The sequence below is a fragment of the Aplidium turbinatum genome, chromosome 3 (assembly GCF_918807975.1).
Source record: "Aplidium turbinatum chromosome 3, kaAplTurb1.1, whole genome shotgun sequence".
Taxonomy (NCBI): domain Eukaryota; kingdom Metazoa; phylum Chordata; class Ascidiacea; order Aplousobranchia; family Polyclinidae; genus Aplidium; species Aplidium turbinatum.
In genome coordinates, this window is record NC_137474.1 from 8538343 (window position 1) to 8562391 (window position 24049).

At 37.0% G+C, this 24049-nt stretch overlaps 2 protein-coding genes across 2 annotated transcripts; one reads left to right on the plus strand and one right to left on the minus strand.

Moving 5' to 3' along the window:
* The first annotated feature begins 476 nt into the window (after nucleotides 1-476).
* LOC145766508 (chymotrypsinogen B-like) lies at nucleotides 477-8389 on the plus strand. The gene is made up of 7 exons (XM_082578233.1): nucleotides 477-846; nucleotides 2148-2248; nucleotides 2906-3006; nucleotides 3223-3388; nucleotides 6725-6836; nucleotides 7376-7545; nucleotides 8219-8389. The coding sequence occupies exons 1-7, from the start codon at nucleotides 477-479 to the stop codon at nucleotides 8387-8389; spliced, it is 1191 nt and encodes a 396-aa protein (XP_082434359.1).
* A 5005-nt stretch (nucleotides 8390-13394) lies between these two features.
* Nucleotides 13395-15513, minus strand: LOC145767488 (uncharacterized). Its single transcript, XM_082579321.1, has 3 exons — nucleotides 15388-15513; nucleotides 15089-15271; nucleotides 13395-14941 (listed from the first exon to the last, which is right to left on the minus strand). The coding sequence occupies exons 1-3, from the start codon at nucleotides 15443-15445 to the stop codon at nucleotides 14526-14528; spliced, it is 657 nt and encodes a 218-aa protein (XP_082435447.1). The 5' UTR covers nucleotides 15446-15513; the 3' UTR covers nucleotides 13395-14525.
* Nucleotides 15514-24049: the final 8536 nt, after the last annotated feature.

Genomic DNA, 24049 nt, shown 5'->3' on the forward strand with positions numbered 1-24049 from the left:
CATTGTTATGCCACGAACAAGTGCGAAGGCGCATAAATCTAAGTTTTTGTTAGTGGGGATGCATGAAAAACGCGAAAGTAAATCAGGGGTTCCCCGAAGACAGAAAGGCTGAACTTGAAGAGCACTTATGTAGCTTATTCAAATGTTTTCGTCAAAACTATCAGGTATCTTTGTTATTTTAGAATATGAAAATAACAAAAGATAGCCTACCTGATAGTTTTGCCGAAAACATGTGAAAGGGATACATGGTTGTTGGTTTCTCATTCGACCATTTCTTTATGAGAGCATAAAGTTTTGCCTAAAACCTTTAAATTTAATGTTTCTTTGTAACGTATTGTTGTAGTAACGATAATGTTATTCAATCCCATTAATTTGTTGTCTATCCGTCTGTGGCAGTATAAAATTACTTTACTCCCAAACCCATAGGCGCCTACACTAGGTTAATAAACTTCTTTCAAAAACAACATTGTATTAAAATGAGTTGTGTGAAGGTCCGTTGGGCGGCAGCCAACGTATTCTTTGTGTTTTCATTGGCCCTTTTCCGTACCGCTTTTGCATATCCTTATCTTTTTCCGCAACACATTGCTGATGGGTATCCCGAAACTAATCATGCAGAAGAACCAACTGAAGACAACTGGAATGAAGATTTGCTGGATTGGAATCCAGGTATTGATCTCTGGGAGGAATTTTTCCCCGAATTTGGCATTAATGTTATTGTGGAAGAACCCCTCGATGACTCAAGTAACTCGGGAGGAGATGGTGATTGGGAATTAGGAAGTGATGATTTAGGAAATTTGGATGGTAACCTTCCATCAAGCAGCTTGAATTCAGGAGATGACACTGAAAGTGAGCCTTTTAATGTAGGATCTTGCAAACAAATGTTTTTTTTTTCGTTTATACAAATGATTGCAAACAGACAAAACTCAGCAACAACACGACATTTAAATGCCGCGCTATTGCCGAGTTTCGTCTGTTGACAGTTGAAAGAAGTAACCTCCCAACCCAAATTTTACTTCTCATACTGTTCAATCATGCTGTTTATTGATTGAGCTAATGTAAAGTTTGAAATGTATGACGCTGCAATGTATGAAGCCTGACGTGAGGCAGCACCTTGACTGGTTAACCGCAATGTTGTTCGGTGCTGCCAGACCTTTCTATTGATATATTTTGATTTTTATGTAATTGTGTTTCTTTTTCTTGACTCGTATTAGAAAGGCAAATAAAACAAACATCTCTCTCTCATCCCAAATTTAATAAAGTCTCTCAATAAACATGTTCTTTTTTTTCACATGGATTTTTAAGCTCCTTGTTTGAAATCTGCAAGTTTTATGGATATAGGCTGCTTAATTAAAACTGTAAAATGCTAAACAAATTTTATGTTGGCTAGTCTATTGTTCGATAAAATTTGGCGCACAAACCTGCAGGCAGTCCTTATAGTGAGTATGTCAACCAGGCACCAGAAAATGTTTTTATCGACACACAACATGAACCGTTGGTGTCTTTTCAAATTTCTACTCAATCTGTTACTTAAAAAGGTGATTTGTGGTTACCATGGGTATTGGGTAAGACGGAAATTGAATATGGCCAGGAGAAGGTTTGTCATTGCTCAAGTTGCAGTGGGCCTACTTTTCGTCTGACTCTTCGTTTTGACTTTAATCTGACGACAAACTTGTGAAGAGAGTCAGACAAAAATATGAGGTTTGGCTCGTCAGTATCCGCACCACTAATTCTTGCCACAAAGGTTTTCGACCGTCGCTTTTACCAGTCAGTTTAACTCTTATTTTTGTGAAAAGAAAAGGGCGGTCGAATACCCTTGTGGTAAGAACTAGTTGTGCGATACTGACGAGCCTCATGGGCGAAATACGGTGTCTATCGCTGTCAATTCTTGCTACAATCGGCTGCCGAGAAACATATAGTTGATTGGATGGTCTAAAAAGCTAGCGTGGAAGCTACACCGTTGTGCTTAGCGAATGGCAACTACTCGCTGCACTAATAGCCTAAGTGCTCAGTCTTGTGCTGATAGCCGGGAAGAACGCTTCTTTCTTCATACTTAAAGTGACATGAAGATGTGATTTTTTTACCTTTAGATCTACTGTATATCTATCAGACGTATGCTTAAACTAGACAAAATGTGAAATCATTTTCAGAACGAATCGTTTGTGGAGTTCAAGACTTATCTCCTTATCTTACCGGTCTTAAGAAGATAACGGAAGGAAGTACCGCTAAGCCACACAGTTGGCCATGGCAGGTATATCTTAGTGGTGTTATTGTATCTGTAATCCCATGATAGCCAACTGTATCTGTAATCCCACTTTAGACAACTGTATGTTGTAATGTTTTAAAAAATTTCAAAACCTAGCACGGTTCAACAAGTTCAGCGATGCTATTAAAACTTTAGGCCTATAGCTTGCTGTAATAATGGGAACAAAGGTTTTTTCCAGTGTACTTCCCATGCCAAGTTCTGACCGTTGTTAGGACTGAGCGTTTCATTTATAAACTCCTTGCGTTCCCCATTCATTGTATTCTTATAAACTTATCAATCTTTCGTAACTGATTGATAAAGGGTGGGTGGGTGGGCACAGGCTGTCATCTTTGATTTTTTGCTTTATCTTTGTCTGATAACTTAGTCTTAGATTACTGGTTCAACTCTGAAGGTCTGTAATTGATGACCCATAGGGAAGATTTCCATTCAACGGCATTTATTGGAGCAATCAATATAAAGGCTATGACACTTCAATAACAAAGGGACACGTCATTCTGTCAAGTTCAGCCTCCATCCGTCGTTCAAAGCCTTTGCAATTTAAAATAGGCTATGCAACACTGTAACCTATCTACACTATTAGCCCATTGATAATATTTCAAGGAATTATTCAATCAAGTCATCATGTTTTCTTTGCACCGGCAGGTTTTACTCCTCATCAATTCTGCAGTATCTTGTGGAGGGACAATTATCTCCGGAAAAGTTATTTTGACTGCAGCTCATTGCGTCTTTAGCCTGGAAAAAGGGTACGTGGGTAGGCTATTGTAGTAACATAAACCAAATCGATTGCATCACAAACTTTACTTAAGCTGTTGAAATCAGTCGTTGAAATGCAAAACAGTTTTATTGCTTTTAGTTTGAAATTTAGAAAAATGTAGCCTACACTTTTAGCAGTGGTTTTGTAAAAATAAAAGTAAATTGAGCTATAATATTATTGGTTATCAACTATAATTTCTTTTAAGGGCTGTTGATAAAGAAGTCATGCGGATTGTGTCCGGACTTCATTCTCTATCAGATTTAAATCACCACGAGTCGACCGACTTAGTAATCAGCGATGTGGAGAAAGTTGTTTATCACCCTGGCTTCTCAGAAACAAGTTCTAACTTCGATGACATTGCTATCATAGTGGTTAGTATTTATCAACGTAGGTTACCAAAACAAATAATTAGTAAAAAGTTCTAGAGTTAGACTAGCTGTTGCGTGGCTTCATATTAAATTGGTAATAGCAGAGCAAAAAAGGTTACAGAGAAACAAGCCATAAAGATTTTTTTGTTTGTAAAATTGTATTAGAATCGCCTTCCGCTAGATCACAATGTTTAAGGGAGTGCGGCTGAACATAAAGTGCTGATGGACTGTTGGGTAGGGTGGAGTGAAAAAAGAAAATTTTGATTTTTGCTCTGTAATAGCGATTAAAAGTTGTAGTGTGGCTTGACTATTAAGCTTTGAAAATTTCAGCGTTTTAAAATAAAGTTTTCGTCTGCCGCAAGCAAGTTCAAGATTACAAGGGATGTGCTGATTAAATATCACAATTTGCTTCAGATTTTTTTCCGCAACAAAACCATCGCATGTGACGTCATAGAGGATATTTCTTACGATTCAATTAGTCCATTTAAGCAACATAATCGGAAATATGCAATTCTTAAAAAGGGCCTGAAAAAGCCATTGCAGCGGTTTGTATGTCTGTTGCATTTTAATGAATTACCACTGAGACACTTGATGCATTATCTTGATGGAGTTACATCTGGTCCACTAAGTTTTTCTGGCTCCATTGGTAAAAAACTTGAAGACTGTGACGGTTTACCAGTCACAGAGTTTGAGGCTGTTGATATTCAACTGCCTTCAATTGACGTGAGCTTAAGCACAGACCAGCAGTAGCCTACTGTACTTGTATGGCATCTGTAAAGCAATTAGCTCAGGGCGTTGTGATGCCAAGCTTGCCTATTGTAATCCAAGAAAGATGAATCACTCCAGATGGCTGACAACAACCAATCGCATTTTGAAGCTTTATGTTTCACGAAACAATCCCTGTAAAATCTGAGAGCGTTGGTCTTCTTCATCGTGTATCACACGGCCGTAGCCCAGAGCATCACGCAGGCTCTTGCTCTATCGTTGAACTCGGCCAAATCCTGTGCAGAGCACCTTGCTTTTAGGTCAGATAAAGGTTTTACACTTGCCAATACCAGTTCTTAAGCGGTTGAGGCATCGCCAATACTTCCACGGTTCACGTTTTCCGGGAGGAAGGCTCTCCATGGGTGTGAGCTCCATATTGGCCAATGTCGGTCCGGCTGCCAGTCTCTCCTGCCATAGTTGAACCCGCACATTGGCGGCGACATCGTCATGACCTAATGGGACAACTGAAGCAAGGAAACTTTTGGTGGAGTAGCCTACATTGCCAAGTTATACGCTCCAACGTGGTTTGCAGTGAAAACGCAACCTTCCTGTACTACTTACTGTAAAGGAGCTAAACACTTTGTTTCACGTAGTTAAAAAGTCGCGCTGTCTTAGCGCTGAACTAAAAGCAATAGTTGTCCCTGGTATCAACCGAAATGCCTTTTTTGCTCACCAAGAGAACCTATTGCTGTGGATGTTGGTAGATGAACGTCTGTACAACAGAAAATTAGCACTGAGAAGGATACTTTCCAGAAAACAAGGTCATGGAGATTCCATTCGTCTCTTTAAAGTTCCACTCTTGATCTTTGAAGCAAACGAATACTTTGAACTGATTGATTGGCAGCATACAGAGAGATATGAACTACCGCTAACTCGAGACATACCGGACAGTCAGTTAATGTCCTTCATTCAAGATGCTGCAGCTCCAGAGCTTGAATTTCCTAGCTATCCGTGTCACACGCAAGCCATGGAAGGGGCCGTGCGCCTCGTTACTGAAGCAACATCTGCGGAGTGTGGGCAGAAACAACGGGAAGGATTCATTCGAAGTAGACTGCAGTCAAAATTAGAAATGCCTGTATTCAATACAAAACGAGAGTTTTTGGCAAATGGAGTGCTTAATGAGATTTAAACTCATGGGAGTCGGCAGAGAGGGGCACTTGTCCCCCTGGATTTGGGTTTTATAAACGTTTCTTTCCTTATGAAAACGATACTTTCAAAAATGTTTCTTACCTTTGGGCGATAATATCTTTTTCATCCAATTTTCTTCGAAATAAACCAACATTTTTCCAGGACTATTTTTTCGCGCTTTCGGAAACTATCGCTAAGTATGCCTTGGAAATATCTTTAATTGTAACGTTTTCGCTCGTGCCGTCCAAATTTACGTTACATTTCATCAATACACTTAGCTACGTTGCACTCGTTGTAGCTCACAAGATGAAATTTGGCTTAAAAGATGTTTGCCCCCTCCCCCTGCAATATTTCTGCCAACGCCCATGTACTGTATAAGCTGATGATTTAAAAAGCGTTTACAATATTTATATGGGATCAAAAGTAAACAGGCAACCGAAATCTCAATATTGTCATATTAAGAAAAACACTTTTCTACTGTAGTTTGCTTTACCTTCATTGCACATACTTGCTTAAACTGTGGTGATGAACTTGTGAAAGGAACAGAAATTTGAAGAAAATAGCTTAAAATCCGTGTTTTTTCTTATCAGTTGATCATATACATGCAACAAGCGTTCTAAAAGACGTATTTTCCACTGCATTGCAACGATTTATGTGTAATTTACAACTCTGATATTGTTAGATAGAAGTACCGAAGGTAGAAGTTAGATAAAAGTGACGATCTGCTAATTGTGATGACGTCATAGCTCCAAAATACCAGTGAAAACTTCAATGGACTTGCGGCAGACGTAAACGTTGATCAAAATCAAAAATATTTCAGCATGTGAATACATTTACCACATCACAACTTTTAGTAACTATTACAGATTGATTCTATCAACTTTCATTTTTAACCTATGTTTCACTCCACCCTACTGTTGGGGGTGCACAAAAGCGCCAAACGCATTGCAGAATAAGAACTAAAATCCTACCATCAATAAAAAAACAAGCACTGCATGTACCTGAAGAATGAACAGATAGTAAACTGCCTGAAGACGTAAAAAGCTGTGCTGACCAGTGTAATACTTGCCATATGTTTTCTATAGAAGAAACAATGCACTGTTTTGAATGACTTGTACGAACCTAATCTGAATTCAAGGAAGATGAAAATAGTCAGTAATTCCTTGGTTAAAACCTGTGATCACGAATGCACAGTTTAATGACTAGCTCATTATCACTTAATTGTTTCTTGATCGTCTTGGCATAAGAGTTGGTTTGCAACTGAAGCATCCTTATAGGGTTACAATATGAGCATATTGTTTGCGTTTGAAATGTGACAAAAGCATAAAAGACTAGCGTCAACGCTAGGGTGACTATGTCGAAAAAGACTTAGTTATCCCAGTGAATGTGTTTATGAGAAAGTCGGTGATTACTTGTTGCACACGCAAAGATGTCTTCTTATTGCAGGTGAAAGAGAGCTTACCGTACAACAGCAAAATCCACCCAATATGTCTTCCGAATAAGGGGGAAGTCCCTAATGACGATGACGTTTGTGTTGTCAGTGGATGGGGCGCGACCGGTTCGTTTAAGAAGACCATAAACATAGCAGCAATACGAAAAATCTATATTAAATTATTTTATATTGAATAAGTTGAATGAATTTCTTTATTTAACAACAGACGAAAAACGTGAATAAATAATATTTTTGCGTTTTTTAATACGCAGCTATAAAAAATTTAACGGCAAAAACAAATTGCATCATAAAGCTGCTGAAAATTTTTTCTTTTTTTTGTGAAGGTGATTTAACTTATCATCTCTATTTTTATTTGAACAAAAGCTCTTGAAACATAAAGAAAAATTTTCCCTTATCTTTTCAACAACTTTTTTATGCCAAATCGCATTTATTTCAAAAAATTAAATACAAATTTTTGTCTTTAAATTTATGTATTATTTATTGATATAATGCTTTTTTGAGTTTTTACATTGTGTTTATGAAACTAATTAATATATTTTCAATCTATTTCTGAAATAACCAGAGAATAGGCATTTTTATGACTTTTTATGTTTCATACAATGTTGTCTTGCTTCCCAAAATTAAAAAAAGCTTTTGAAATTTAGCCTATGAAGCAACTGAAGAGCAACAAAATTCTCCAAATCTCCATCAGGCGGAAATCAAGGTCGTCAGTGATGCAGAGTGCAGACGGATATTAGAAAATCATGGCCTTGCCAACGCTATAGACCCCCCCAGTAACATTTGTGCGGGGGGTAATGGGAGAGATACTTGTCAAGTGAGTTCAGATACACAAACATGTAGGCTATTTCCCTTTGTGAAAGTTTGTAAATTTTTGTCAACGGATTTTGGAGTCTTTAAAAGGGTAACATTGCTTGAAGTTATTGTTACTATAAGCCTGCTAACGTTTTGTGACGACTGTAGGCCTATTTCAACTTTAATTTTAAATTTACGAATTGACCATATTATTATTAGGTTATTATCCGACTTACCTTCACTGCTTTGTGCATAACTAATTTAATTTACACAATTTTATAAGATCTTTTGTATGACCAGACCTGGATTTGAAGTTTAAGCGCAATTGATAAAACGGATTATTTCAATTTTGTTTTAGCAATTTTAAAAACATAAAATGAGACAGTTGTTTTTCATTTTAAATTACATTTTGGTGAATTATTTTCTTCCGAAACCACAAGGTTTTGTAAAATGTTGTTTTAAAAGCGCTCAAGTCGCATTGTGGTTGAGTTGAAGCGCGTAACGCGAAGGGGATTTTCATAGCAAACTCAGTGCTATTGCAAAACTTAGAATCATAGAAAAACCATAAGTTTTACAAAAAAACTTGATTTCAGAAATAATATGAATATGTGATGGCTTTTATCCCTAAACTGACGTTTTGACACTTTTATAACCACACTCTTCAGACGGTGACACGTTGCTGTTTGTACGTACAGGGGGACAGTGGCGGACCGCTACAGTGTAGACGTAGAACCCCCCAAGGTACCAACGCCAGTTGGTACTTGGCTGGGGTGACAGCTTGGGGTAAAGGATGCGGTGGTACCACCCCGGGAATCTACACGCAAGTGGAATATTATCTAGATTGGATAAACAGTGAATTGGACTAAGCATAGTGATTAAAAAACTGCCTTGAACACACAGATTTACTGAAATGATTTGTGCTACGTTACGGATCATATATTCAAAAGTTGAAACTTATTGATTAAATGTATCAAGTCAAATTTAAAATTTATGGTGTCATTCGTATTTATGTCTTCGATTTTCATTTTTGTACAATTAATTTCTCACAAGACTTTTAACATCTAAAAGCGACATTGTAAATTGTAATATTATATGATAATAAAGTAAAATTTTGTTCGTTAAATAATTCTTAGTTTAATCGATGTTCGTGTTTTGTGCTGCACGTAGAGCTACTTCTTTTGCAACACAGTGAGATGACTGTGAAACAAAATATTAAAGCTAACTTTTTAACAAAAAATAGATTGGATTAAAAATTTTAGCATAACTTATAATTATGTTTATATTTGATGATATTATTGTTGATAACATTTTGCAATAGCAAAATAGTTTATTGATCAACTCCAAGCCAAATGGCAGCGAAGTTTTGTCTAAATCGTACATATTATTTACCTTCAGTTATGAAGATTGCATTTCATCTTGACTGGAGATGGAGATACCTTTTTATTTGTATGAAGAGTTTTGATTATGGTTTGCTTTCATTGCTTTTTTGAAATCGTTTGAAAATAAGAAACAAAAGCATTGGCGGTTTGGAAGCAAACTTAAAATTGCTTTGTGCTACATTAAACATTTGTCGTCAATCCTTGACATACTGTAGGCTACATATGATTTTATTAAATTTGTTATTGACTCTTATAAAAAGTTGTTTCTTTACAACTGTTCTTCTGTAAGCTATGTTGTAGCATAAGCGATCAAACTGCCTTTCAAAATGTCAGGAAATCTTGGTCTCAAAAAGGTTTTAAAGACTAGGTTTTAAAAACTAGGGTGTCAGTTTCAAAAATTCCCGAGATTTAGTGACTTAAATTTTTGTTTCTAGATTATAAGTAAAAAATTCTGGGATTTTCCTTATGATATTTGCAGAAAATTATTAGCCTAAGCAAACCAGTTGAAGCAGATCTAGCTATTCTCAGTGTAGGATATTTAGACGAAATTTCTGTTAATCCGGTTTTAGGCGACAAATCTTTTAATGCTCTGAATATTTTTCACAGTCATTGCATAAAAAGAAAGTAGGCTAACAAAAGGTAAGATGATACTTTTTAGATAACAACAAAATCAACAGACCAAAAATAAACTAATGTGCTATGGTTAGTTGGCTACATTCTAATTCCGTTATTTTTTCCTACAATTTGGTGAGATTGAGCTCGGTTTTTCCGTTTCGGATTCTTATCTTGAACATCAAAATAAAAACTCCAACGGTGATTTGTAAAACTAAAAGGTTTTAAAACTTTTTTCAGATATTTTCACTCTGAATAGGTCCCATACGCCAAAAAACTTTAGAGCAGGCTGAGCTTACCTTTCAGAAAGAATAAACAACGGGATTTTTTCTCTGCTGTTTGTGCAATGGAGCAACGGACAGTGAGAGTTCTTCATTTCATCGTCCGGAGATCGACGTACTACTCGCCCTTTGTAAAGTAAGCCGTCGTTTTCCGGTCCGCCATGTTGAAGACAATATGTCCGTTGCATCTTTTGCTAACATGTCACGTGACAATGTAATTGACTACGTGACAAATTAGACCACCTCACCCAATCTGACTCTTACCACCAAGTTAACAGCCACCCATCTAACTAAATTGCCCTTTTTTTACATTAAATCAACGTTTGCAGACGTTAAAGCAGTGAATAAAAAAGAAACGTTGTCAGTGGGAAAGGTTATCACAGGTAAAGGTTACTGATCTATATCACCTGAGCCGAATTGTGCTTTTCCACTCATTGATGTTGTTCAACATTGATTCTACGTATCGTTTAGCGTTTTTAATTTTAAACGGTATTTCAAACATTCTAAAGGTCGTCACACAAGATTGCACGTTTTTTCACGCCCCTTGAGCAGGAAAATGTCATCAACAAGAGCCTGCACAGTTTACATTGATTCAACATCTAAAAAATCGACCATATGGTAGAGACATTATCGACGATCTAACGCTACCCTTCCCAGGTTTTTCGACAAGCAACAGAAAGGAAGGGGTCAGTTACAATAGAATTTTATTTCGTCATACCCGAACTGCTACCACTCTTCATCGATGGGGCCATCAAAACACACCAATTTGTCCAAATTGCGAAAAAATCAGGCAAAAAAGGGTTGATCATTTGATTTTAGACTGTCCATGGACTGCACTAACCGGTAGTTGTAACACCATTTACTAATCCGAAAAAAAAAGATTAAACTCAACGAACTTCACGTGTAAAAATGCCACACAAAATTACTACTAACATCTAAAAACGTAGTATCAATTAGTAGTAGATTCGTTCATGAAAGTATTTTGATCACACTTTACTAATTACACGATTTAAAGACTTATGCCAAAAGAAAACTTTGAACTGCAGTATGAGTCGAATATATTTATATTTAGCCTAAATTATATTTGCTTGCCAGCCGCTGTGAATTTTATCTCATACCCCTTCCGCTTACAATTTGCTACATTAGTAGAAAACGTCTTCGAAATAATGCGTAAACATTTACCGTAGGCCTACTTACTTACACATGGTCTAAGTCTCTGAAATAAAAAAACATAATACTGTTTGTCAAAAAATAGTTGTAAAATTCTTTACTCGCTTTACTGTAGTAGAAAAATAATAATTTTCATTTTGCCGCTCTTAAAGCTAAACATTTAACATTTTCAAATGACATCATATTCTTCTGCACTCAATAGGCCCAATGTTTCCTAAATATTTCAACTAACAAGTTTTGAATATTGTTAGGTTAACTATAAACTTCATGAGCACATATCTCAATATTTCTTATAAAGATCTTATTACCTTTTCCCCCGGTTTTCTCAGCTTAAAGAACTTTCCAAGAATCAGATGGAACAAAGACTCATCTTGGAAGTCATTGTTCTTGCTCTCTTCGGCATATTATCTCAGTTTGAGGCAGCCCACGAGTCGAATAAGTATAAAAAGGTGGATGGCACAAGTAAAGCCTGCAGTTTGCGCACGACCCAAAAAGCCTGTTTGTTCAACAATACGGAACAAAGATCTCAGCTTAACGTAGGCTATGCAGGACAGGAATGTGTTCTGCTTAGTTACACACCCGTGGCAAGCAGCTTACCGAAGCGACAAATATCTACACAGTTTTATTTGCTGTTTTACGACAATTTTAGTTGTTGCATCAATGAAAAACCAAAAACTTTGTGTCGGTTGATGAAGTCCCGACTTCGCTTACCTGTTTTAGGGTTTCTGATTTCATTCAAGCGTGACAAGTTTTTGCTTGCCAAATTAGGAAAAGAAGGAACCGTCTTTTTGCAAATTTGTTGACGTGTATTATCGCCCGCTTGGTTTTGGTCTCTTCGTTTTCTGTGTTTTGCCGGTGACGATTTCAGGTGCATTTTCGCATTAGGCAAATTGGAAACCCGTAAAGTAAGTAATTTATCAAAAATGGACTTTGCTTTGTTGCTCGCCAAAATTAAACTATCTTTTTTTTTCTTTGCCAGGGAATTATTCCATTCATTAGGTTCCGCTGAATGGAGAACAGTCCTGAAGTGCGTTGCTCAAGCGCACACCCCGAGAGTCGAACCAGCGCCGCGTGATCTTGAGCCAGGCGCGTAACCACTGAGCTTAAAATTAAACTATCTTTGTATAAAAATGTCATGTTACCTGCAAGTGTACAGTACGTGGGCAACAACGATTTTTACTTTTGGCAAAGGAGGGCAGTGCCTGATCCAGCAAGCAGCCTTTGGTTGGGGTGATTTCAACAAAACCACAATGATGACGTTGTCGACATTAATCCAATTTAGCAAATACACCGTGAATAAAGTTACTTTTCCAAGCTTTATGGAGGCGATCACCCCATTTCCCCCATAGAGCCGCCACTGGCCTGACGTGCAAGCACCCTATTAGGTGGCCTTGCTACACAAAGCACCCGGTAGCCCGGTACAACTGGCTTCATTGAGACTGTACGTTTCAACCTTGTTGGACTCAGTGGACGTAGCGGGTCATGTGTGTGAGTGTAGACCTTGCAAAATCATGATTACTCTAAAGAGTCTAAACAACTTCAAAAGCGACTGGCTTTTTATCCAATTTAGACTTGGACCAAACCCATGGCGGTCTACTTTTGATCGCCATGACCAAACTCCAATTGTAAAAATATTGTATCGTCAACGTGGGCAACACTAACTGGAGTATTTAAACCGTTGAAGTGTTCTGCACTTCTTTGTTGGCCCACATAGTTTTCAGTTAATTCACTTAGAAACAATCGTATCTCAATTATATTTTTGTAGTTCTACTGTAAATAGAAGTATTTTATTGGTTTGATTTTTTAAAATGTGGAATTATTTCATTCACGAAGGAATTGTTGCCACGTTTGTCATAGTTTCCATTAGAAGCGTATCTGAAAATATTTGAAAACACACCAACTGTAGGCAATTTTTTGATAAACATGCTGCATTTCAAACACAAATATAAAAAGGAAAGGTGGTTTTTCGTGTTAGCTTTCAGGGAGTAGGCTACAACCCCCTTTTTGTAGTCTATTTCAAATTTGAATGGAGCAGAAGAACATAAAGTTGCTAAACCATTGCTTAATTCTAAATGTATGACTTCTCCAACGCTATATGCTGTAGTAAGCCACCAATCCGTCCTGTTGACCAAGCATTTTAAAAGTTTGATTATTTTTGTTGCAAAGCTGACCACTTTGTTTTATTCCAATTCAAATCACTTTTTTGTCAAATTGTTTACAGCTTCTTTAAGGTTTTAAAGATTTGTTAACGATGTAGGCTACAATTGCATGTCAAAACAATTTAAGGAAATCAAACAAGACAACTACTTTTGCCGGCCCAGATCTTTTCCAGATCGGGTACGGATTCGAAGACATTTTGGTAAGGTCAGGTTGGAATAAACTTTATTAGTGATTTTGGTATCTATCAAAATGACGATTCTATCTTCCCGTACACAGAACTGTATTTATTCCACAAAGTTGCTTCCGCATAGTTTACGAACAAACATAAAATAAAACGTCATTTTACAGTTGGATTTAAAACAGTTTTACTTTTAAATTTAAAACTGTTACGGTTTTACAAAATAAAAACTGTGCAGGCATAGAAAAAAGACTAAATCACAATGTTTATGAAATGAAAAAAGCCTTATGCTTACATATTGTAGGCTACTATACAAAAAAATCGTAACGTATTGCGGTAGCCTAAACACACTACAAATACACAATACACAGCCTACACAAGAAAAAGACAACAAAAAATGAAATATCTTGACAATATCAAGCAAATTACGGAAATAAAAAGCATGCTGGAAGCATTAATAAAAACAAAAGACAGAACAAAATGAAGGCAGTTCATATGGGAGATCACAGCTGATCAAACATGATCAATCTGTTGAAGAAGAAGATACATACTATAGCCTACTCTAGCTTTATTATATGTATTAGGCTACATACTGTCATTGTCAACAGATGTTTACAAGCTTCGATTCGTAACAAAGGTATCGCGAAGACACAATGTTTTGTACAATTAGTACAACAAACGTTTACGGAAAGTTTGTAACTTACTGATCTGCTACCAATTACTGTACAGGCCTATTAAAGATATTAAGAAATTATATTATTAAATGTTTCCTAAAAGGATACTTGTTCGGCTCAGAACATTTACAGCTTTCAATCATTTTCTTGCATAGGCCTACAACAAAAGACCAAATAACAAAATTACATCACTAGAGTAAGTCTGTTTCAATTGATAAAGAAACGTTGATGATGTATGTAAAGTAGATGATGATAGATGTAAAATGATGCTCATGTAAAGTAGTACGCAATCATTTATCGAGCATGAGAATATGTACATCTAGATAAATTGAAAAAACGGATAGTTAGGACTATTTTGAATAGGCTATATATAAGCTTAAAAAAGGTATCTTTTTAAACAGCTGCTACCACTTTTTGTTCAAAATGACGACTTTTTTATGTATGACTGTGTCATCTTTGTCAGTCGATCACGATGACAATCTATACAGATGGAACTGATACCACTAAAAGTGTTTTTGACCAGTTGAATAAAGGATGAGATAATATTTTCATTTTGGGCCTTCCGTAGAAGCTCGCTGCGGTTTTGTCATCTTTGCCATCATATCCAAAATGTCGCCGCCTTCAAAATGAGAGTCTTGGTTGATTATGTTTGCTTCTGTCGTGGTTCGTTGAGGTTTCGTCATTTTTGCCATCATTGACAAGAGATCATCAGATTGGGATTCATCTTTAAATTTGGGAACTACGGTTGTCGTTCTTTGAGGCTTTGTCATTTTTGCCATCATCGATAAAAGCTCATTATCTTCAGAAAGAGAGTTTTCTCTTCCTTTCACATTGGCAACTGACTTCCGTCTACAAGGAGTACATTCTCCGCAAGAGGATGGGCATCGCCTTTTTACGTCTTCATGGATGAGACACAATCCTCTTTCTGCCAAACCTTTGCAGCCATTCAACTCATCACGGCATTCTGCAAAATAAACAAACCAGTTGGTTAACTTGATTAAAAAGAGCATAAAATCTACAACATGATTGTACCTACACTACATCAGAAATTATTAGTTTCGTAGCCTACTTATCTTTAATTTCTATATTCACTAAAGTAAAGTTCACTTACGATCTGAGCATTTGGGTGTAAGGTTTCTCCACGAAATAGTGTTTCTGCAGTGTTTTGGTGTGCACGTATCGCATGATTTTTTGCATTTCTCTTGCACTAAGAAAGCCCACGGCCCTCTTGTGCAATAGTTAAAGAGCTTGAAATATTTACAGTATCTGCTGCTGTCTTCACAAGGATATGAACCTGAAACAAAAAGAATCTGCTATTTGAAAAAAAGAAGCGAAATCTCTCACCATGTAAATATTTAAAACAATTGGTCTACAATATCACAGAAAGTGGACTTGTATTCTTTCACATACCAGGAACACAAGATCGTGGTGCCACGTCTTTGCAAGGCTCACACGAGCCGCAGGTCATAGGGCAGTACAAATTGACTAGGCCAGAAAAAGCATTTTCCCCATCGCATGCTTTGGTTATGTTAGGATGCTTGCACAAATATTTTCGCTTGTCTTTGCACTCTGAAATAAAAGTAGTTTGCGTAAGTAAGCTGGATAAAGATAGACTTAAAATATGCATAACACTGTACTTTGTGGCAACCATGCATCGTATTTCCGATTTTATGGTTGCCGAAATGGTTTTCCAGGAGACTGCTGTAGGACACAAAGATGTTGCTTTTTGAGGAAAACAACTTTTAAAAGGTAAAAAAATTGAATAAGTATCTGAATTTATTTTTAATAAACCCTTTTCCAACGTACCTGAGCAATCACGGATAGACTGCGCAGTAACCAATGTCAACAGAGCAAGGGCGACCAAACTTTTCATCATAGTAGAGAGCATCGTAATTTTTCAGGGTATGATGAAATTGTTTTTAAGTATTGGGTTTTGAATCCAACAAATCCTGTTTGGTGTCGATAAAATGATTGTAGCAATCGAAAAAACTTACAACTATTTATATGAAAATTTATCGAAAAAAAAAACTTTGTTGGCGCATTTATTCAGACAGATTTGTTTTTGAAATCTATGTCTGTTTACATCATTTTAATATAACAACCTGCCTACATAACATTAGTTCTTTGCTTTGTGTAGTGACGTTTATGATGATTGATTAATTGACAAAAGACATTCTTGTCTATGACGTCCAATGATATGTATACTCAGGGTAGGCCTGTAGTTGTGTATCTCTGCTGCAAAAACGTGCACCAGAAAGTTAAATTTAGGCTACCTCACACAATTTACGTCATTTAAATTGTAAGAAAAGATGTCGTGGTTGACGGATAAAAATTCAAAATTACAACTCAAATGTCTGTAAAATAGTTTTTTTTTTGGTGTTGTGCGCTTTTCAATGGAAATAGGCCTATGTAAAAAAAGTAGCCTAATTTTGTTGCAAAAACTTAAGATTTATTAAAATCACACCAAAGGCTACTTGATAAATTATGATAGACGTTCGATCATCTTATGAGTGCCGCGACGCGAAAGTGCATGATTGTGAGATCCACAATGATAAAAGTTTAACAAAAGCTAATATTTCACCAAGTCGTTGATTTGCTTGATATTTTAGTTTGTATAAGATGCGCAGTAAATCCAGTGAGATTATTGCGGAAATTGGTTCGGAAAATTACTGTTCAGACATTGTATCCAACGGAAGCAACAAACAATGTACATTTTTATGACAGAAACTTTCATTGAAAAAAATCGGAATTATCGATATAAAGTTAGCAACTCCAAATGCATTTTGGAAATCGCTAAATGAATTCGTCATTTCATCGTTTGGAAATATTGATCTATCACTTTTATTAAAATCTTAAGCTACAATCTTTTTCATACTTCAAATTAAATTGTTTACTTTAAGGGTATAACAAAAACTTAGACTATTTGTAGACAACGAGAGAAAAACGAAAGTAGTATTGCCAAGTTATTAAAAGAGATGCATGCGGTATGAAGACCACGTCAAACAGTGACGCAAATGTAAATACGCAGTGAGGCAGCACACCATGCAAATCAGGCTGGCATAATCTAGGATAGACAACAAAGAAAGAAAACATGAGATCATACTATATAACAAGCAAAACTTCAAACATTACGTATATTATTTAGAAAAACTATGCATATTACATCAATATGTTAAATTTTTTGCAGTCTATTGTAGCCTACCAATGAAGTTGATTTCATTCAAAGCTGCATTCGGCTCTTTTTCTGATTTTATGCGGCTTTTACACACAATATAACTTGCTTGAGTCTACTTTCTAAAAATCCACAAGCAGTAAGCCTAACTAGTATCTAAAATGTAAAATTTGGACAACGTCATGAAGCCAGTGTTGGAAATCATCGCCGAGTGGTGAGAGCCCTGGAACGGCAATCGAAAGGGCGCCGGTTCCACACCGCTCAAGAGCATGCGGCTGTGTCTCTGGCAGGACAATTAAAGGCATGCCTGAAGGTGGAGACGAAGATCGGCTTCTTTGCCCTGCCGACTGCCGTCCACTTAATCTATAATTCTATATATTCAACCACCAGGAGTAAGTCTGGACATAGCCGTACGAGACCAAACCATTTTTTTGGGGGGGGGGGGGGCAAAACGTAAATTTTCCCACATCTGCACGCTTTTATAGAAATTGCCCAAATATAATGTATGCGCTGCATGATAACAGTGAAAAACTAACATAACAAGATCACCAGCTAGCTAGAAGCAACAATTCATCTTTGAAGATACCTTGATTGTGCATTGCTCGATGCTTCTGCACTTTGGCATGGTAGGTAGGAGTACCAAATATTGTTTTACACACCACAAATAAAAAACAACCACTTACCCCACTTAAATATTCTGTATAAAAAGTATAAGGTAGGCTACTGGTTAAAATTAGACCTATACAGACCAAGTGCACTGATTAATAGACCTTGAAGTTGAAACAATGGAGCCTGTCTGCAGTTATATGATTGCACAAATCATATCAAGAAAATCAGCAACAGGAAATATATTACATAGTAAGAAAACAAGAAACCCTTTCTATGCATGCAGCTTTCCAACATTTTTTTTGCAACCAGAAAAAGCAGGTCAAGTTAATGCAAACAACTGGATCTGTCTCCGCAGAACAGAAGTCAAGATATTAGTGAAAAAAGTAGAGCTGCCATGTTTCACACAAGATCTTGCAAAGCAAATATTTTGCCAGCTTGCATGGCAGGTTTTCAGTTTAGAAAACTTTGAAATAAATGAATATACAGTATTTTGATTGGTTTGAGATTATATATTTCAGCAGTAGCATTTTAAATGTTGGTGAAATTAACATGACACAGTTGCATAAACAAACTAAATATTTTTTTGTTCATTTTGGGGCGCAACTGCATCATTTTAATTTGGGTAGTTTTATAAAAGTAATCAAACAAAGCTAAGCAACACCACAACATTAACATTACATTTAACAGGTATAACATTTTTTGTTAAATGTCGTGGTGTTGCTTAGCTATGTCCGTTTATGGTTAAAAAAGTACTGTAACCTCTCCACCCGAATTGTTTTATAAAAGTATTCACCAGTTTTACATAAATTCATATTTTGTAGTTGCCCAAATCAAAATGATGCATTTATGGATATTATGAAAAAAATTAAAGACTTTGTACATTTTGATGCCGAGGCAACTGCATCATGCCAATTTGGGCAGTTTTATAAATAAACTATGATCAGATAATTTCATATTTTCTTGTTGCCCAAATCTAAACGATACAGCATGTACTGTAAATGGGAAAAATTAATGAATTTGTTCATTTTGGGGAAACTGGCTCACACTAATTTGGGCAGTTGCATAAACAGACTAATCAGTTTCATCAGATAATTTCATGTTTTCAGCTGCCCAAATCAACACGATGCATTTGTGAAAATTAATAAAATTAGCTATATAGAAAATTTTGCGTTTTGATTTGGGCAGTTTCACAAAAGTATTAGAGACATATTTTGGTGGCTGCCAAAATTGGCATGATGTAGTTGGTTATAGGCATTTCGTATCTTACTACAGTTTCATCACCATGCAATACAATAGGCTACATCAATACGGGTTGTTCCAAATGAAAATTTTGCGGCACATATCTTGTGCAAATAAGAGGCTGTACTTAGTTTGATAGGTAAAATATATTAATTTATAGTTTTTATTAATTCATGCAATTTTGTAGCTTTTCATATAGCAACTTTTGCCCTAATCATTGCAAGATTTGCCCGAATTCGCGAGGTTTTGAAACCACAGGGGGGGAGCTGCCCCCCTGCTCCCCTGGCTCGTACGGCAATGGGTCTGGATACGACAAACAAAAAAAAACAAAAAAACATTTGCTCTCACGCGCTTAATCACCAGTAACTTAAGAATCTCATTACCGAGTTGAACCAAAGAGCTGTCGGAAAACCTGCCACTGCAGTATGCCCTTAGATGACTGTCAAAAAGTCTCGCTTCTTTCAGCGTGAAATGTCGTGAACTGTTCATCACAGAAAAGAGCTAGAACTATCCTGAGCACTCAGGATTCTCAGTGGATATGAATCCGGGATTTTTGGTTGAACTAGGAACTGTTCGAATCGACGGTGGAAGTTGAAGTTGTTTGGTCGACCTGCATTTTCAGGATTATTTAAAATGCTAGCTTACTTGATCTAGGGCAAAGCGTGCTCTTGTCTATAAACTGAAACTGTTCAAGGCGCATTCCTATGTGAAATAGAAATTTATCGCATTTCATCTGTCTGCTAAAAGCCATCGAGAAAGTCACTAACATCGTCCTGAATACGTAAAATGTTGGATATGCCACACAGCGCATGAAACCTCTCAAGAAGGTTTTGTGCTCCGGTTCCGTGATCTAGGCCTACAACAGAAAGGGCCACAAGCTTTGTTTCTCGTTGATACATTTAACTCTGTGATAGACTGTTTAAAAACACCACTGCTGGTCTCAGATGATGCTACGACTGAGTTGGACATGATTGATTTTTGGGAGGAAAATCAATTGAAACCTGTTTTAAGGAAAGGGTGTAGAGACCATTGAGTTATAAATAAATATGTGGTTGTTGAAAAACACCGTTCACCTCTACCCAGGGTGTAACAAATTGGGTGGGCGTAGTTGCTGAAGGAAAGGCGGCTGAGAGAAAGGAACTGGCCATCCTACTCTCGTTAGTTCCGAAGGCTTAGTCTAATGAGAACCTTATCCTCTCATCCCCCGATGCTTGGATTCAAGTATGGGACTCACCTTTACCTTTTACTATGGAAAAATACCTCAATACCAAACGAGATGCACTTAAGTTATCGTACTCTCACTGTTTGGGTCAACCACGGCCACCTGGAGATGCGGCCTGATTTGTCACATTTTGCAGATTTTTATTACAGCTACTGCTAGTGCTTGGCTGACATTTTTTGAAATGTTTTTACTTTTTACGGTTTCCTAATGACATAAAACTTTTTTGTTGCCTTGGGGAAGCAGTAGCAAATGAGGAAAAGTAAGTTGAAAAACGCAAAATCAGACTGTTATTGAAAATTAACAGTCTGACTAAAATCTACGAAATCAAATTTTCTTTGTTTTTCAACATGTGAGGATGTTAAAACCTATTGTGTCATCTGAGGAAAAGAATAAAGAAAGCGTAAAAATCTAATTTTTAGAAAAATTTATTTAAACGTTCGCCCAAAGTTAGAAAAACCTGGAAATTTCTGCGAAATGTGACAAATCAGGCCGTATCTTTAGGTGGCCATGGGTCAACATACGTCTGTGAGTCTGTTCTTTAAAACACATTAATTAACACATTACTGTACAGTGTACATTAAGGCATGGAGACAGCAATGTCAACCAGTTGCTTATGGCAACAACGAAACACAAATCAGAGTTGAAAAGGATTGTTCAAGACAAGGATTACCAAAGTCCCACTAAGTATGGTAACTAGAGATGTACCGATACCAATATTTTGGCCGATACCGATCCCGATACCGATATCACTTTTTTAGGCCGATACCGATATTTTGGCCGATACTTTGGTGTTACAAAAAGAAGCAATTTTGGTATTTGCAAGGAATCATATCAAATGCTAAGTTTTACCTTATTTGCATAAAACTATTGAAAAAAGCTTTCAATTGGCATAATCTATTAAAGATTCAAGAATCCAATCTCAACCGCATTGTTGTGTCATAATAGTAGGTTTTAGTAATGAAAGGCCACCATAATTGAGGACTGGGGTATAAGGGAAGAAACATTACATCATAATTGGGGTTTCTGAAAAATTAATAAAGTGTTTGCGCAAACTCTCCAAATAGGCTATCATAATTGATAATAAGATGTAAACCAAGTGATTTGTGTAGTCGTACAAAAACTATTCGACAAGTAATGTGCAACCTAATGGCGCTTGTCGTTCGGTTGAAAAGCTTTTACCAGGCCAAGACTACCCAGATAGCAAAAATGTATACTTTTGCATCGTTTTTACGTCGCTAAACGTTTAAAAAAACCGTGTAACTTGGTTGTTTTTAGTAAGCTGGTTCTATCAGTTTCTGATTAAATTTCCACCTTTTGTTGTAATAAACTCACCAAGCTTAAACAATGTCATGGCAGAATAAGTATGCTCAAAATGAAAGCAATGGAACTACGAATCCTCACTAAACTAATCAAAATGGTCTTGTTGCGCCTAAAATGACCAAGGCCTATGAGAGGGGGTACGGAGGGTACGGCGTACCCTTGACGACCCAAGCCTGTGTTTGTTGGGAGGGCCCGAAATTTTGGTTTTATAGTATACGCGCAAAAGTGTTTGGCTAAAACCATCCTAAACGACTGATTTCAAGCATTAAAATTGTTATTCTTTAGTCCTGGGGGGTCCATAATCTAGCATAAGGGCCCAGAAAGGTAAGCGAGTGCTTTGCAAGCAAATTATGGGCCCAAAGTGGTAATTTAATGCTTTACGTGCAAAAATGTTCTGTTTAAAGCACCCTAAATTAAATCATAACACTTAGTTATTCTGCTGTCCGGGCGGCAACTTTCTAAAAGGTACCATTAAAAAATCCCCTTTGAGCAACAAAGGAAAAAGACAAATAATACCTAAATTAACTCATCGGTTTGCCACTGCCTGATTTGGCGCAGAAGGTTAGGGCGGCGATAGTCATTGTATTGACGTGGGTTTGATTCCCACTACTGCCATGCTCTTTTTCTTCTGTAATTAGTAAATTACCAAACAAAGTTCGAAGGGGATTTTTTAATAGTACCTTTTCAAAACTTGCGTCCGGGCGTACACTAGCCATTTCAATTCTTGCCGATGTCAATTTTTGCTACAAAACGGCTGCCGAGAAACATATAGTTGATTTAATGGTCTAAATGGCTAGCGTGGAAGCTACACCGTTATGGTTAGCGAATCGCAACAGCTCGCTGTACTAGTGAGTGCTCAGCCTTGTGCTGATAGCCGGGAAGAACGCTCCTTTCTTCACAATGAGGTTGTCATCTTAGGCGCAACAAGACCATTTATTGATTAGTTTAGTGAGGATTCGTAGTTCCATTGCTTTCATTTTAAGCCTACTTACTCTGCCATGACATTGTTTAAGCTTGGTGAGTTTATTACAACGAAATGTGGATATTAAATCACAAACTGATAAAACCAGCTTACTAAAAACAACCAAGTTACATGGTTTTTTAAACGTTTAGCAACGTAAAAACGATGCAAAAGTATACATTTTTGCTACCTGGGTAGTCTTGGCCTGGTTTTATCCTCTGCTGAGAGTAAAAAAGAAACACAAAGAAAAGCATGATAAATATTGGAGAAATTGAGTCTCCATCACAACTTAAGAATCGAACAACGCAAAACTGCTGAAACAAAACGTTTTGTTTGAGTGAAAGAATCACTGTAAGCAAACAATGCCAAAAGGTACGCACATGAAGTCATGGGAGTGTGAGGTATCAAAAATTTGAACAGATTGTTATTTTTCTATATCAATGTGGTGTTAGTTACTACTTTAAAAAATTTATGCTGTAATATCTTTGCTACTGCAAAAAATCCGCAGCAAACGCCTTTTTTTACATGTTTAGTATCGGCCACAGTATCGGCCAAATTTTGCCGATACCGATGCCGATACTGATACTCAAAAAACAACCGATATCACCGATACCACCGATACCGATATATCGGTACATCTCTAATGGTAACATGCATAAAAATAAATAAACTTGTAAACTTCTGTCTTTTTCATGTTTGTATGTTACATTTTCTATAAATCCAACTGAGCAAAGGTATATGAGTGAGGAAGATACAGTTTGATATTAATTTGTGCCAATATGACACGAGCGTGACACTTTGCGGTTTACAAAGTAGGCCTAAAAAAAGAGGCTCTTGGATTCTGACTGGTTGGCCACCCCTGCTCAAATTAGTTTGCTGTAGTGGATTCAGACGTTTTTGGTGACTATAGTGTCTAAACATAACATCGTCAACGTGCAATGTTGCTAAGACAAATTGCAAAGCAGTCACTCATAGCTACAGAGCAATAAGCTGTCGGCGAATGCAATATTTTGCAAATAAGTTCAAGATACCCTTCATTGTTTTGCTGGGGACAAAATTTGTGATGCTGAAGCTTTGTGTTAAATTATGTAATGACTATTAACAATTGCAACAATATCTCCGTGTATACACGATTCCACAGCCCTATCAGTGTCCCCAGTTTTCCAAAAATATAAATAGCAAAGAAATAGTTTGGTAAATTGAAATCACTGCAAACGGATTAAGTATCATTCTAAGCTTGCGCCCCCTATTAAAAGTGGTTGACACCCCCAAGAAGGGCGTGCTTCCCCGGTGAAAAACCACTGTTGTAGAAGCTTTTGACGCAGAACCGGTTTTCGAGATTGACAGAGTGAAGTTTCCAATTGTTGAAAAGTTGCTGCCGGGAAGCAACTTTCTAATGATTAGCACCGCTCTGATTGGTCAAACCATTGCTCAAAGGAGATTTTTTCATGGTACCTTTTGGAATGTTGCTGCCGGGAGATTATTCCATCCTATCGGTCGCCCTGTTAGTTGAGTGGTTACGCGCCCGGCTCAAGATCAAGCGGCGCTG

Excerpts from the sequence above, each read along its gene's own strand:
- LOC145766508 (XM_082578233.1), top strand. The coding sequence starts at position 477 with ATGAGTTGTGTGAAGGTCCGTTGGGCGGCAGCCAACGTATTCTTTGTG. Across the intron at positions 847-2,147 it reads TTCAGGAGATGACACTGAAA|AACGAATCGTTTGTGGAGTT; the intron begins GTGAGCCTTTTA and ends AATCATTTTCAG. Across the intron at positions 7,546-8,218 it reads ATGGGAGAGATACTTGTCAA|GGGGACAGTGGCGGACCGCT; the intron begins GTGAGTTCAGAT and ends TTGTACGTACAG.
- LOC145767488 (XM_082579321.1), bottom strand. The coding sequence starts at position 15,445 with ATGACCTGCGGCTCGTGTGAGCCTTGCAAAGACGTGGCACCACGATCT. Across the intron at positions 15,272-15,387 it reads ACCACGATCTTGTGTTCCTG|GTTCATATCCTTGTGAAGAC; the intron begins GTATGTGAAAGA and ends TTTTTGTTTCAG. Across the intron at positions 14,942-15,088 it reads TACACCCAAATGCTCAGATC|AATGCCGTGATGAGTTGAAT; the intron begins GTAAGTGAACTT and ends TTTATTTTGCAG.